Consider the following 15,509-nt stretch of genomic DNA (forward strand, 5'->3'; position numbering starts at 1 on the left):
AAACCTATGATGATATGATTACAGGCTTGGGAGCTAAGCCTGTAATTGATGGATAGGCCATCAAAAAAGGTAATCAGGTTTGTTTGTCAAAATCTGAATCTTCACTGAGGAAACCTTGAAGTAGGCAAACTCCAAGAGGGAAATTGTGCTTATCACGTGTTGCACAAAATCAAAAGGCAAAATTGTCCAAAGAAGTGAATACAAGTCATCAGTGATTGCAGTCACTTATCTAGCTAACATGATCTTTGATCCTATTCATTAAAATATATTTTAATAATCCTTATTCACCTGTAAGCCTTGAGGAACCTAAAGATGAAAGCTAAGTTTTTTTAAGGTATTGATTTCAATGAGCATTAGATGCAAAAATATCTTTAAAAATCTGTGCCTAAATGACATAGCACAATGACTGAAATAAATTTAACTGAAAGACAAAGAAGCTTTTTATATGGCATATTTTAATCGATTTACAAAAAGGGTCACTGTTAGAGAGAGAGATGAGGTCATCCTTCAAATTTCTCCTCAAGATGTACAGAGTTTGCATCGCATACCTGATCGGGGCATACTCCAGACATAGAAAAAAGAATTCCCGGTGAAAGAATTATTCTATGCATCATATTATTTTCCTATTGCAATGACAACTGATCATTGGGTTTTTTTTATATAAATGATCTTTGTGTACACTTCTCTTTTAGGACTAGACTGTTCTGCCTCTCTGTATCTGGACAGGAACCATGACTCCCACCTGCCAGCAAGAATATCATGAGGTCAGTATTCTATGTGAAGACCCTGAAAGTCTGCATCAGCATCACACTGGAGAGAGATCTGGCAAGCTGGTTGTAATAAATTTGCTGCAGCTATTTTATGGCTTCCATCTGTAAGGTACAAACAGAGACTGTGCACTGTAGACATGGTTGGAGGAAACTGTACCGAGGTTACTGAATTCATTCTCAAAGGATTCACAGATCATCCAGACATTCAGGTCCTTCTCTTCATGGTTTTCCTAGTGATCTATATTATTACCTTACTGGGGAACCTTGGAATGATCACGTTAGTCAGGATTGACCCCAGACTTCACACCCCCATGTATTATTTCCTTGGTAATTTGGCATTTGTAGATCTCTGTTATGCCACAGTCGTCGCCCCCAAGATGCTGGTGGATTTGCTAGCAGAGAGGAAAGCCATTTCTTACACTGGCTGTGCAGCTCAGATCTGTGTTTTCTGTATGCTGATTGTAACAGAGTGTTTCCTTATGGCTGCAATGGCATATGACCGATATGTGGCCATCTGTAACCCACTGCTCTATAGAGTTGTCATGTGTCCTAGACTTTGTGTCCAGCTGATGGCTGGGTCTTTCCTAGCTGGGTGTGTAAATTCAATAGCACAGACAACAGGCATGTTAACATTAACCTTCTGCGGCTCCAATGTCATTGACCTGTTCTTCTGTGACATCTCCCCGCTGCTTTCGCTCACCCACTCGGACTCCAGCATCAATCATGTTTTGCTTATAGTTGTGACATATTTGACTGGGGTATTCAGCAGCCTGATTGTCCTCATCTCCTATGTTTTCATCATCAATGCTATCCTGAGGATCCGCTCTGCTGAGGGCAGGCTCAGAGCCTTCTCCACCTGTACCTCCCACCTCACTGCCGTCACCATCTTCTATGGGAGTGGCCTGTTCATCTATTTACAGCCCAGCACAAAGTACTCGAGGCAGCAGGACAAGGTGGTCTCAGTGTTCTACACTGTGGTGACCCCCATGTTGAACCCCCTGATTTACAGCCTGAGGAACAAAGAGGTGAAGGACGCCCTGAGGAGAGCGATAGAGAGGAAAACGTTCTCTCCGGGTCTTAATTCATGACACGAGGCAATAAGCTTGAATGGGTGAATACCTGGCCCATGTGTTGTATCTCATTGTGCAATGTCCAGTGCTGGGCATGAATTACATTTGACTTCTCCCTTGTCAATGGCCAGACTCCCCAGCAGCCACATCCTAACAGGTCCAGTTTAAGACATTCAGCAAGCACCTCTTTGGCACTTGTATGCTGACAGGATAGGGGCCCACAGCCCTCCAAGTGGATTTTATACTGCAGTTTGGAGCCCTTGGAGAACAAAGCCAGTATCTGTTTTTTCTTGCTCTCCTGCAGGCCTGCAGCAGATAGGTATAGGTAGATTCTCCTTCATTTTTTACTCTTTATCGCCTTTCCCAAACTATTTATTTCCCGTGATCATTATTGAATTGTATTAAGTGCCTGAGAAATAGGAAGATATTAACCCCTACACACACACACACACACACACACACACACACACACACACACACACGCACACGCACACACTTCCCATTATATAGCTCCTCTGTGACTTATACTCATTAGTTCTCATATTCTTCTTGTGATCGCTGCTATCCTGCCAAAACACTGGGGCTACGCTGTGTGTGAAGGATGTGGCCTTGATCTGTAATCATTTATGAATATTTTATGTGGCCTGGTTATTGGGATGTTTTCTGTATGCATATGTTGGTTTAGTTTAATAGCAGGGATGTTGGAAAACAAGCAGAAGACAGCTCCAGATAAGCAACCTCTTGGAAAGTGCTTCTAGGATCATTAAGAGACAATGCCTGTACTATTAGTTGTGAAGATGCTTGCTTCCTGTCTCCAGCCACAGTTACATGGCCTATTTGCCAAGGCTGGGAGCCCAAAAGATCATAAGGGCAATAAAGAATTTAAAAGTTTTTTTCTCTTTTATGTTATGCTTTTTTCCTACTGTTAAAATTAAACAATACTTTGGTTTAAGAAGGCTGTTTTGCATCACTGTATCTACCAGTGCTCACAACTCCTGAAGGAAAGGAGTGGAGATATCAAACCTAGTCCAACCTGTTGGGCAAACACAATTGATGCAGGGTGCTGTAGCCTAGGACCTGAGAGTGAAAGAATCACATGATTCAGTCATGAGAAAGGAGAAGGCACAGACCTGTCACTTTTGAGGGAGAAGCCAGAGAAAGGGTCAAGGGTGCCAGCTATCCTGTAACCTTGAGGGACCTCCACAGCTAAAAGCATGAGTTGCTACAACTTGAGCTCAAGAGTCGGGCACTCTAGCTGTGGCTACAACACAATCTTACCCTCTGTAGACCTGGCTCAGTGGGGAGGGCCTATAACACACTCTCACCAGCAGCTTGTGTTCTTCTGACAAAAATCCAGGTAGGGCTATCAGGTGATGAAGGCCTACCAGGATTTGGCCATTAGACTTTTCATTTCAAATATACTCTTCTCTCTAAGATCTGTATGTTGATCATTTGTTAAGAATACTGGGTGCTGAAATTGAACAGGATTATTTGCAGGATTAGTAGAAAAACAGTAAGTAGTTCCCATAACAAAATTTTGAATGAAATAAAAATTTTCGTTTTACTTTTCATTTTGAAAAACAAAAGGATATTTTGTTTGCTTTCTATAATTTTAAACAAATCATTTGGTTCAGTTTACTTTTAGAAATGTGAAGAAATGTTGCGGATTGGTTTTCAAGAACTAAACATTAGGGATTTTCAGGAAAACTACATGTTTTGACTGTTTTAAATCATTTATTTGTTTCCATGCTTTCCCCCTTGCTGGTCTCCTCTGACTAATTTTTCCTCTTTTTAAGAGAGAAAAAAGGAAGAAAAAATGTAGAGGGAAGTCTAAAACCAACTTATTTCTTTAAAAAATTTCTAACAGCAAATCAGGTCTGTTTTATTTTTTTTTCCAATTTGAAGCAGGACAAAACAATTTTTAAAATTTTCAAACACAACAAACATTTTCTGACAATTTTTATTTGTTACAAAATGCCATTTTTTAACAAAAGATTTTGACCAGCTCTTATTTATTTAACAGAAAGAGTTTTATTGCAACATATCAATATGGTCAATTATTATAATATTATTGTGATGTTCATAATAAACTCTGTTTTTCTTTTAGCCCCAACTCTTGAAGCCATGTTATTTTACAAGAATCTCAGCTTTCAGTTAAAAATAAATGTTTCTGGCTCTTATGTTTTCCGAACTCCCCTCTCAAAAAAAAGTATTAGCCCAAATGCTTAAAAATCAATAGGTAAATAAAAAAAGCTCAGAACTTAGTATTTTTCCCACAGCTCTTGATTTTAAAGTTACTTGCATGATTTTCAGGGGCCTGACTCCTGATTATTTTTAATGCTTGTGTCTGGTAGTACTCAGGCTCCCTGAATACAGACAGCGCAGAGCTGGAGGGCCAGACAAGGGAGCAAATTGCAATTCTCAGAATCACAATCCATCCCTGGTTCTCCCTGTGTTGACAGGGCAGGGACGGAAAATAATGTGCTTCTAGCACTACCTTTTTGCCCATTCTGTTGACTGGCACATTGTGGGGGTGGACGCAAGACCCCAGCCCTCTCATACATATTCCTGCCTTCTCCCTTCCAACCTATGTGTGAAGCGGCTGACATTGCAGTATAAAGATGTAGGGTGTGGTTCCAGAGAGCATCCTGTACTTTGGGAGGAAGGACTTCAGACTGCATGAAGATAGGGTTACCAGATAGCAACTGTGAAAAAACAGGACATGGGCTGGGGGATAATAGGTGCCTATATAAGAAAAAGTACCCCAAAAACGGGACTGTCTCTTTAAAAACAGGACATCTGGTCTTCCTACATGGAGAGATCAAAGAAGGGGTAGATTGCAGCCTACACCCAGATCTGCTTTCTGTGTTTGAATAAAAGCAAGTTAATTATTAAACTTTCTCAAGCTTTTCTGCAAAGGATGCCACAGCCTGCATGGAGCAGGATTAGTGAACTAATGGTAGCTAGTTTTGTGCCTGCACGGTGACTAGACCTGGTCTGAAAAATGAGCGAGGAGTTACTGTGGATATTTTTTTTTCTTTTGGAAAAAGTGTCTAGCAAACCCAAAATATTATATTTTTAAAATGCTGCCATGGTGCCTCCTGGGAGTTGGAGTTCTGAAGTCTCATGCTCACATACTCCTGAGGTTGGCATGCTAGGCTGACTACACCTCCTATGATGGAGGGAAGGGAGAATTGGAAGCAGTAAGACCTTGCTTTTTCCTGCCCCAAACATCCTGCAAGGGAGCAAGAACTAGCAGACAGGCAATATAACCTGACTGGCCACCTCCTGGGCATCCCCTCATGGCCTAGGGTCATGCTACAGGCAGCCTGCCTCCTTCTTGGATGGTTCAAATAAAACTTCTCTTCAGGCTTTTTCTTGGTCAAAAATACCCCTCAGTGGGGACTAGATTTATTGATATAAAATGAAGTGCAAATAAAATCCAAATCCCAAAACAAAGCCTGTTTGTAAGTCTACACCACACACGGTTTCTCTTCCTCTTCCTAGGTCTTCCAACCTAGGGCCTACCTGTGCTAGGGTCTCTCTCCTGCTTGGACAGGGCTTCTCAAGGCCACCCTAGCACAGGTATCTCCCCCAATCTTAGGGTCCTGCAGCTGCCTTTTCTTACTTTCTGTAGACTTTTCCTGAGCTTCCTCCTTCATTGCAGGCACCTGCTGCCTTTTATAGGATAGTACTTGATTCAACCCAGGTGTGTCTCATTCTGTCATGAGGGTTGGCTTATTCCAGTCTTTAAGGGGCGAGCCACCCTGTTACAGGCAGATTTTCCAGGGCCTCCCAGCTGGGACAATTTTCCACCCATCAGCTGCTGGCTCTACTCCCACTACTGGCAGAAAGGCTGGGAGCTGACTAAACTCCCCAGCCAGGCAACAGCTCCTCTGTTGGTCTGATCATGCTGCCATTGAGATCCTTGGCCAAACTCACATTGACTTCTGTAATAGCAAATTCGGGTCACTCTGTGTACAATTCATGTCCAATGTAAAAGGAATGGAGATAATTGCCCGGTTTCTGCACATTGATACTGGAGATGCTCTCCAAGTCCCAAAATCATGAAAGCCCACTATAATTCCCTATTCCCCATGATGTCGCTCCAGAGTGCTAAGGGAAATGCAACTGTGTTCCAATCAACAGGGAAAGGAGGCTTGATGCTAAATCCCTTCTTCTGGTACAAACCAAACACTGCTCCGTATCTGCTCATCTCAGAATAAGAGAAGGGGAAAAATCCGGTTAGTTCGAGAGCATTCCTGCTTGTATCATCAATTAAAGTGTGTGATTCACAAGAAGGCAATAGTGTCTTCTCCTGAGAAGGGAAATTCTACCTTCTCTTCAAATGTATATCTAGCCAAAGAGAAGAAATCAACTCTCTCCAGCCTGGGCTGTCTCTCACAATGCCTTGCTAGTGACAAGCAGCAAACCCTCCCCCCCTCAAGGAGCCCCACACCCATCTAGATTGCATGAATGCTCCCAGAGCCACTTATGAATCCTAGCGGGAAAGGCACTAGCCAAATCCCCCCAGCTCCAAACACTGTACCTCAGGAATATACCATCATGCACTGCTCAGGATGAGCAGTGCACATTTATTAATTGGTTCACCACTTCATCAATGGGAAGTGTATGTACACTAGCTTTTGCCAACCTGAGCAGATTACGGAACACTTCAGGCTAACTCACTGGTAAATATAAATAGAAAAACAAATGTATTGATTAGAAAAGATAGATTTTAAGTGATTATAAGTGATAGACAAAAAGTCAGAGTTAGTTACCAAAAGAAAATAAACTATAAGTGAAGGGTTAAAATCCATGTGCATTTTATATAACAACCTGGTATATGGATTGTGCCAGCTCTTTTCCAGACCTAAAGTCCAGAGTATGGTCAAGGGAAAGAGGCCTGGCAAATAGCGATCAGCTAAGAGAAAGCTGGGGTAAACAGATAATCTTGCTTTGCTAAAATAAGCCTAGCCAGGTGTTGGAGCTGAGAACTGAATAATTCTGTCTGATTCAAGTTGCAAATTGAACAAAGAATCCCTGTTCCTATTGTGTTAGTTTCTTTTGTAAGGAGATATTGTTCCCACATATCCATCCTTGAGTTTATGAAAGGTTGGCACATGTCAGTATAAAATAAGGCATCCTCCCACCTCCCTTTCCCAATGCCTGCCTTAAAACACAAAGGAGACAATCTTTATTGCCATATACTTTCACTGTTGCTTTGTTTTAACCCCTAGGAATGTATCTGCTGGACAATCAGAGGAGCTACTCCATTCCTATGGACCCCAAATCAGAATTTAACATATATATTTTATACTAATAACATTTTATCAAAGTATCAATTAAATGTTAACTTGCTAACTTCAGACCATGGGCGGAGACATTATGTAACCTGTTAACCATTGGCAAACGTGCTATCTTGTCTTGCTGCAAAACCTATCGTGGGGTGTGGAACTGCCTACCCCATTACTTTCCCCCTCCCATGGAAAATCCATATTCTATTGTAATCAGTTGATTGACAGTGTCTCTGAGCCTAATAAGAAAGATGACACTCTGCCAGCACTGTGTGTAATAAACTCCTATGCTTGACCTCGAGGTGGTGCGGATTTATGTTCCTTCAATAGCCATGCAGCCTAAACTCTCAACCCTATTAGACTGAGCAACATGTAGATTAAGCAGTTTTTCTCACCCCATTGGATGAGTTCATAGTACACAGATTTCACCCTTGAAACCTAGGTCAGTCTCCTCTTTTGGAGTCTTAAGTCTTCTTAGTGTCCTTGTTGCTTGCAGCATAGGTGAGGACAGGAGAAAGGCCAAGAATGGGGCCCCTGTGCTCTATTTTGTACCCTCAGTCCCATGTGCTTGGAGAACACAAGTCCAGACATGTCTGGTGGGCATTGCTGAGTCCCCAGGCAAGGTTGAGCAATTCCCTTGGTGTGACTTTATGCAAGTGAGTCATTGAATTCTAGCTCCCTTGCTGGACAATGGCTGTTGATAGGTTGTTTGACACCCCACCTGGGCACTGGTTACTTTCCTTGCTGTTGTCTCTGGGGAGCTAATATCTGGCTGATTCCCCAGCTGACAGCATGTTTTAGTGACAACCCTACAACGCAATTCTCATCACTTCATATGCACCAATGATATACATATATGGATTAAAAAAATGACCTTCAGCAGATCCCCTGATACCTAACACAGCCTGCTTTATATGCAAGATCACAATTATATATAAATAAGGAATATGGGGGTTACAGGGCACTCCCCCAAGGTACAGAATGTCACAGCAGTATTTTATTTTCCTTTTGCAAAGCCATTTTCTGATGATTGTATCTCTAAACTTCTGTTTTAGGACTAGGCTATCCTGCATCTCTCTATCTGGACAGAAGCGGTGACTCCTGCAGCCCAAGAGAGAACATAGTCCTCTGAGTCGTCTCTGTAAAGAACCTTAAGGTCTGCAAACTCACTAAACTTCTGAGTTTACCAGGGAGAAAACTGTACTAAATACTCTACAGCAGAGGTAGGCAACCTATGGCATGGGTGCCGAAGGCGGCACATGAGCTGATTTTCAGTGGCACTCCCAGTGCCTTGGTCTTGGCCACTGGTCTGGGGGGCTCTGCATTTTATTTAATTTTAAATGAAGCTTCTTAAACATTTTAAAAACCTTATTTACTTTACATACAACAATAGTTTAGTTCTATATTATAAACTTATAGAAAGAGACCTTCTAATAATGTTAAAATGGATTACTGGCACGTGAAACTTTAAATTAGAATGAATGAATGAATGAATGAATGAATGAATGACGACTCGGCACACCACTTCTGAAAGGTTGCCAATCCCTGCTCTACAACTATTTCATGATTTCCATCTATACTGCACATGCCAAGAGTGTGCACCATAGAAAAGTTCACAGAAAACTCCACCCAGGTGAGTGAATTCATTTTCACAGGACTTACAGATCATCCAGTGATTCTGGTCACCCTCTTTGTGGTGTTTCTAGGGATCCATCTCACCACCCTCATGAGATGATCATGATTACCAGGATCGACCCTGGGCTTAGCATCCCCATGTATTATTTCCTTAGTAATTTGGCTTTTGTAGAACTATGCTATTCCACAGTCGTCACCCCGAAGACTGATATTTTAGCAGAGAGAAAAGCCTTTTTTTACACTGGATGTTAGTTACCTCCTAGCTAAAGTGGTGTACGATCATTACATGACCCTCCATAACCTGCTGGGGTATTCAGTCATCATGCCCCCAAGACTCTGTGTCCAACTTGTGCTTGGGTCATTCCTAAGTGGGAGGGTAATAGAACGGCACAAACAATGGGCATTTGACAATTATCCTTCTGTGACATCTCCCTAGCATTGTCACGCTCCAGCTCTGATACAATCATCCATTATTTTACTTGTTTGGGCTTTTTTGATAGGGGTGTTCAGCAGCCGGACTATCCTCATCTCCTGCCTTCTCATCCTCTCCGCCATATTGAGGATCAGCTCCACTGAGGGTAAATGCAAAGCCATCACCACCTGCGCTTCCCACCTGACTGTTGTGAGCATCTTCTGTGGGACTGGCATCTTTGTGAATTTAAAGCAAGCAGGGGCATGACTCACTCAATAATCATCTGTCACTGCCCCCAGCTTTTGCTCTAGGGCTTGTCCTCCCCACTTTCTGCCAGGGTGGGAGTTGGGCTGAGCATGGCTGAAGGGACGTGCCTGAGAAAGGCACTGCAGCTAGCACGCCCAATGAGCCCCTCTAGATGGCGGCCGGAGCAGGGAAGCCCAGGCTGTCAGCACAGCTCTGCCAGAAGAGGGCACAGGGAAGCCTGCTGAGTCTGTCCCTTCCTTGCCCGCAGTAATTGCAGAGCTGGGGAAGGGAGCTCGGGACAATGGTGGGGTGGTAGTGGGACCCAGGTGTTCTGGGGGGAGATGGGAGGGAACATGGGGAGGCAGCAGAGGCCTGGTGGGTGGGTGAGGCAGTGCGGCCTGGGGGCTCTGGGTGAGGGGGCAGTGTTTAAAGTGCCTCTCCCTAAGCAGTCACATTTAAATCCCTGTGCATGCCTCTGAAAAAGTTGTCTCTTCTTCTAAACTTTTGATCTACAGTGATAACCCCTGGTCAGAAACCCCTGTCCCACACATGGAAGATAGTTTTATAACACCTTGTGGTTGGGCATGAATTGCATTGAGACTTCTCCATTGTCACCCACCAGACTTTTCTACAGCCACCTCTCAGCTCCTTTTTTAAGCTAGTGAGCCTGGGGGAGAGAGGAGGGAAAACACAAATATTTTCTCATGTCATTAATTATTTTGTGTCACTTTATATTTCAAGGCTTAACAAGAAACCTGTGTTGGGTACGCAGGTGTCATGTGTGATATCAGGGAGCATCACAGGTGCCAGGTTGTGAGATACAAAGATCTTTGATACAATGCCCAGAAGGTTATAGCCCCTATGACCTGCCTCTGGTTGGTAACTGCTGAACTAAAGAATACAGGGTTTACACTGCTTCCTTGTGCCACTGTCACAGAATTCACCCGTGTATTCACAGCCTACTCGCTTTTGCAATAATCTTTGTACAAAGTATGCCTTGTAATGTGTCATTTGAAAACATAATTTGCTGATTGATATTGTCCTGATAAAATACGTGTGGCCACATTGTGTGTGTGAAGTTATAAGATTCCACTGTATGGTGCTATTAACACATGTTCCAAACTGAGTTTGGCAAACAGGTCTGTCTTAAACAAAGGAATACGTGCTATGCTTAATTTGCATTTAAGCAGTAAACAGAGTCATAGATTCATAGACTTTAAGGTCGGAAGGGACCATTAAGATCATCTAGTCTGACCTCCTGCACAATGCAGGCCACAGAATCTCACCTACCCACTCCTGTAACAAACCCCTAACCTATGTCTGAGTTACTGAAGTCCTCAAATTGTGGTTTGAAGACCTCAAGCTGCAGAGAATCCTCCATCAAGTCATCAAGCAGGAAGGGAAACAAAAGAAACTCAAACAAGGGAGGGAAAAAGCACCAGGGAACATCCTTCCACATAGACATTTTGTTTTCTGGTAGCCAGCTGGAATGTTTCGCAAAACATTGTAAAAAGAAGGGCCAGACATCCCAAGTCACATCTCTCTCTTCATATCAATTCACTGCATCTGAAGGGAGAAAGGATGCAACTGTTGGACTGGTGGAGGGGTCCTGACCTAAGAAATTTGGCCAGTAACACTGCTCAAGGTATGTGGTGAGAAAACTTAGCTTTGAATTTAACATAATGTGTTAAGTTAGGCACCAGTTGCATTTTAGATTTATTTTTCTTGTAACCATGTCTGACTTTTCTGTCCCATTATTTGTACGTCCTTAAAATCTCTTTATAATTAATAAAATTGTTTTGTTATTTTATCAAATCCAAATCTAATCTAAATGGAAGCATCTGGGAAACTAAATTGAGTGCATATTATTTCTAAAAAGGAATAATGGACAATGTAACTCTCATTGTCCAGGAGGGGACTGGGGAGCACAGGACATACATTTCTGGGGGGACATTGAAAACTGGGGAGTGTGATGTGGTTAACCTGTAGTGTAACCAAGGCTGGTGAGAACCAGAGTGTAACCCAAGTGTGGCTGGCAGGCTGCAGTTATGCACAGATGCTCAGGGTGTGACCTGCATGCTGGAAGGTTGCTTGTGGGTGGCCCAGGTTGAAGCCACTTCCGCAAGGCATTGTAAGGCTCCCAAAGTTGCAGGCAGGGGTGACACAGCTGCTGATCAGTCTGGATTGCACCCTGATATGTCACAGCCACCCACCTAGAAAATAGCCCTATAACACCAAAGACATGGTGCTAACTGACTGAAGGGTTAGATTGACATGAAAGGGCGAGGTCACCAAAGGGACAGGCCCATGCTCTGATTCATGGTGGCGTATGCACAAGGACATTGTGGTCACCACCGATCCCCAAGGAGATTCATGGCAGGCCCAGTGATAATTCTTCCTTTCTTCACAATGGTAGCAGAAATTATCCCACACGGGTATGCAGGCTTGGCTGGTATTATTCAGCACTACAGGGCACATTGGTGCCCCCTTCTCCTAAGTGGTGCCAACCTTTGAGGCATTGCAGGGTTGATTCCACTAGGAGGAAAAGTCAATGATACATGTCAGTTATATTCTTTTGTATAATCCTTGTGAGGTTTTTTGTTTTTTCTTTTTTACAAAGAATGCACACAAAGTCCTGTTTCCCTAGGCACCAGCAGAAACAACCAAACAGCAGGCAATCTCTGTATTCAGAAACTCTCAAGTCTGTCACTCTAGGTCTGTGCTGAGGAAGCGCTATGCCTGTGGTTCCTCTAGGAGTTATGCTCACAGCTCCTCCTCCTGGCTTCGCTGCCTCCAACACACCCAAGCTGGGTTCACACTTGGAGCTGGGACTGAGACTGCAAGCTTATGTAGGCATACTCCTATTAGACCTCATCGAGCTAGGGCACTAAAAAACAGTTATGTAGCATGTCCAGCCGTATGGACTAGTTGTTCCAAGTCTGAACCCAGGGGGGTTGGGAGGGTATGTACTCAGGGCTGCTACCCAGCGGCACCACTTGCTGGTGCCTGTGCTACCGTGGCTACAGTACTATTTTTAGTGAGCTGGTTTGATGAGAGCTAGTGCAAAAATGTCTACTCGAGATAGACACCCCCACCTTCAAGTGTAGAGGTAGCCATAGCCTGCAGCCAATACCCAACCACCCTGCGTTTGCAACTACAGGGACCTCTGTTAATCTACCAGGGTTAGCTCTGGCTTGGCCACACAGCTTGGGCACATTGTCTGCAGCTGTTGTACCTAAAGGGGCTTGATTGCTCCTTTTGTTAAGCCTGAAAGAGGGTGTTTGGCACATCCATTGGCTGTAATGAGGTCTGTGGTTGCACTTGGATCTAAAACCCACCTGCTGGCAGCCATTCCCTACTGGCAATCTTGCCCCATTGGAACTTTGTAACAATTCCTCTTCAGTGTGTGAGTCTTGAACACAAGGATAATATGACGAATGGTGGCATCCAAAGAGGAGAGTGATAATGTTACAAAAATGTCACAAGAGAACAAATCAATGAGATTGGGGCCACAAAAGGATCATCTCAAGACAACAGGTGTTTGCAACATTGTATTTACACACCCAGCTAAGAAGGACCCAGCCACCAGTTGGACACAGTCTTAGGGACTTGACGGCAGTAGAGAGCAGTGGATTACTGCAGACCACATACCTGTCATACACCATCACAGCCACCAGGAGGCTCTCCATCATCACCAAAGTACTGAGAAACCAGAGCTGAGTCATGCAGGCAGCAGAAAAAATGGCTTTCCTCTCCGATTACATGTCCGCCAGCATCCTTGGGGGTGAGGCATGTGGAAATAAAGACATCTACAAAAGCCAAGTTAGTGAGGAAAAAGCACACAGGGGTGTAAACCTGAGTGCTGGTGATGATTAATGTGACCATACTGAGATTCCCCAAACACGGACAGCTCAGACTATTGTAACCCCCAAGGAGATTACATAGATTCCTGGAGCTCTGTCTGCTGGCCGCTCAGGGATGAGGAGACAAGGCAAACTCAGAGTCTGCCCGGCAACTAATAGAGAGTGAGATGTCCCTCCCAGGGTGTTGAGGAGAGGGGAGAAGCCATTTTGAAGAGGAGGGAACCAGTGAGGGCCAGGGCAGGACTGGTTGTGTGGGGAGCTGATGAGTCCCAGGCCTGCATGCAGGGTTCCCCCTGAGAACTAGCCTCTAGGGACCCTACCGCAGATCCCTCAGCTGGGTTTTCCTTCCCCATGGATGATTCCTAATTGGTTGCGTTTGCTGAGAAATTTCTCCAGCCAGGCTGGGTTCACCTCCAGCTCCCCTGGCGAGACTAGTCACCACATGGTTAAAAACCATACGAAAAGGGTGACATCAAACTCTGGATAATTGGTGAAACCTGTGAAAAATGAATTTAGTCATTTATTTGGTGATTGGTTATTGTGTGAAGAGTGCACAGAACACCCATCAAACAGCTACAGTGAATTTATTTCAGTCAGATCCATGAGAATTAAGCAACACACTACTATTATAGCCTTCCCTAGGGAAGCTGACCTGTTCTGTAACTCTTTCTCTAGGGACACAGGCACAAGCCACTGGCTGATGCTATTGGTGTGAGCTGTGGCTAAATCTCTGGCTCTGCCTTGAAAATCTGAATTGAGAGTTCCAGGTTTTGACAACATTAAACTTGGGGCACCTGAAGAAATGCATTAAAATGAATGAAATGTACAAAAATGGGTCATTTCCAAATGCTTCAAACTCTCTCTTTACTCAAAGACTTTACTTCAACAAGTCTTTTTGAATGTCTTCAAAAGGACCCATGTTGTTTTCATACTAACACAGATGTTCGCTCATCAGAAGTTATCACCATTTGCTCATAAATTTACCTCTCTAGGGAAAAAAAGTCAGTTCTATGACCCTTCTGAAAGCGTTCTTCACCTCTTTGTTCCTCAGGCTGTAGATCAAGGGGTTCAACATGGGGGTTACCATCGTATAGAACACTGAGACCACTTTTTCCTGACCCCGTGAATGTTTGGTGTTGGGCTGCATATAGATAAATAGAGCAGTGCCATAGAATATGGTGACGACAGTCAAGTGGGAGGTGCAGGTGTTGAACCCTTTGCGCTTCCCCTCGGTGGACCTGATCTTCAGGATGGTAGAGAGGATGAAAACATAGGAGATGAGGATAATCAGGCTGGTGAACACCCCAGTCACACTAGCCACGGCCAAAAGGATCATGTGATAGATGGTGGTATCAGAGCAGGAGAGTGATAACAGTGGGGAGATGTCACAGAAGAACAGGTCAATGACATTGGGGCCACAGAAGGATAATTTTAATGTGGTAATAGTTTGGATCATTCCATTTAGAAACCCAGCTAGGAATGACCCAGCCACCAACTGGACACAGAGTCTCGGGGACATGAGAGCTGTATAAAGCAATGGGTTACAGATGGCCACGTAACGGTCGTATGCCATAACAGCCAGGAGGAAAGACTCAGCAATCCCAAAGAAACTGATAAAACAGTATTGACATACACATGCAGCATAAGAGATGACTTTTCTCTCTGCTATCAGGTCAGCTAAGAACTTGGGAGTGATGAATGTGGAATACCAGAAATCTACGAAAGCCAAATTACTGAGGAAAAAGTACATGGGAACGTGTAGCTGAGAATCCAGCCTGATTAGTATGATCATCCCAAGATTGCCCAGCACGGTGACCGCATAGATCACTAGGAACACCACAAAGAGGGTGATCTGAAACTCTGGACTATCTGTGAATCCTGAGAAAATGAATTCTGTTGCTTCAGTGCAATTTGACCAGGTCATTTCTATGGTGCACAGTTCCTGTATGAAGAACACAGATGAAAAATATTAATTAACTGCCGTGACTCACTTGCAGTTGACACACCAAGACCTGAGATGTCTAGCCCCGTTCTACCTTCCACAGTCTCCAGACTGGCATCTCACCTGGTGTTAATTTGTCACCCAAAGTAAAGTATTATCTGCAGCCTCCCACCCCCAGAGTCTTTGCAGGACACAGGCAGCAGGCAGCAAAGGAGGGTGGCACAGACTAGCTCAAGTGGCAGAATAGGTGGACACAGTGACAGAGACAGAGGAC

General features: G+C 43.9%; 2 protein-coding genes across 3 annotated transcripts; one reads left to right on the top strand and one right to left on the bottom strand.

Annotated features, from left to right (window-relative positions):
• The first annotated feature begins 904 nt into the window (after window positions 1-904).
• Window positions 905-1,858, top strand: LOC115651022 (olfactory receptor 1052-like). Its single transcript, XM_030561816.1, has one exon. The coding sequence runs from the start codon at window positions 908-910 to the stop codon at window positions 1,856-1,858; it is 951 nt and encodes a 316-aa protein (XP_030417676.1). The 5' UTR covers window positions 905-907.
• Window positions 1,859-14,144: 12,286 nt separating this feature from the next.
• LOC115651023 (olfactory receptor 1052-like) lies at window positions 14,145-15,220 on the bottom strand. Of its 2 annotated transcripts, XM_030561817.1 has the most exons (2): window positions 14,309-15,217; window positions 14,145-14,168 (listed from the first exon to the last, which is right to left on the bottom strand). In XM_030561817.1, the coding sequence occupies exons 1-2, from the start codon at window positions 15,215-15,217 to the stop codon at window positions 14,145-14,147; spliced, it is 933 nt and encodes a 310-aa protein (XP_030417677.1). The 2 variants fall into 2 exon arrangements, with proteins under 2 accessions (XP_030417677.1, XP_030417678.1); XM_030561818.1 differs by lacking the exon at window positions 14,145-14,168 and having other exon boundaries at window positions 14,282-15,220.
• Window positions 15,221-15,509: the final 289 nt, after the last annotated feature.

Source organism: Gopherus evgoodei, chromosome 4 (assembly GCF_007399415.2).
Source record: "Gopherus evgoodei ecotype Sinaloan lineage chromosome 4, rGopEvg1_v1.p, whole genome shotgun sequence".
NCBI classification, from domain to species: domain Eukaryota; kingdom Metazoa; phylum Chordata; order Testudines; family Testudinidae; genus Gopherus; species Gopherus evgoodei.

Bases quoted from the DNA above. Each gene is read 5' to 3' on its own strand.
- LOC115651023 (XM_030561818.1), bottom strand. From the start codon at position 15,217: ATGACCTGGTCAAATTGCACTGAAGCAACAGAATTCATTTTCTCAGGA.
- LOC115651022 (XM_030561816.1), top strand. From the start codon at position 908: ATGGTTGGAGGAAACTGTACCGAGGTTACTGAATTCATTCTCAAAGGA.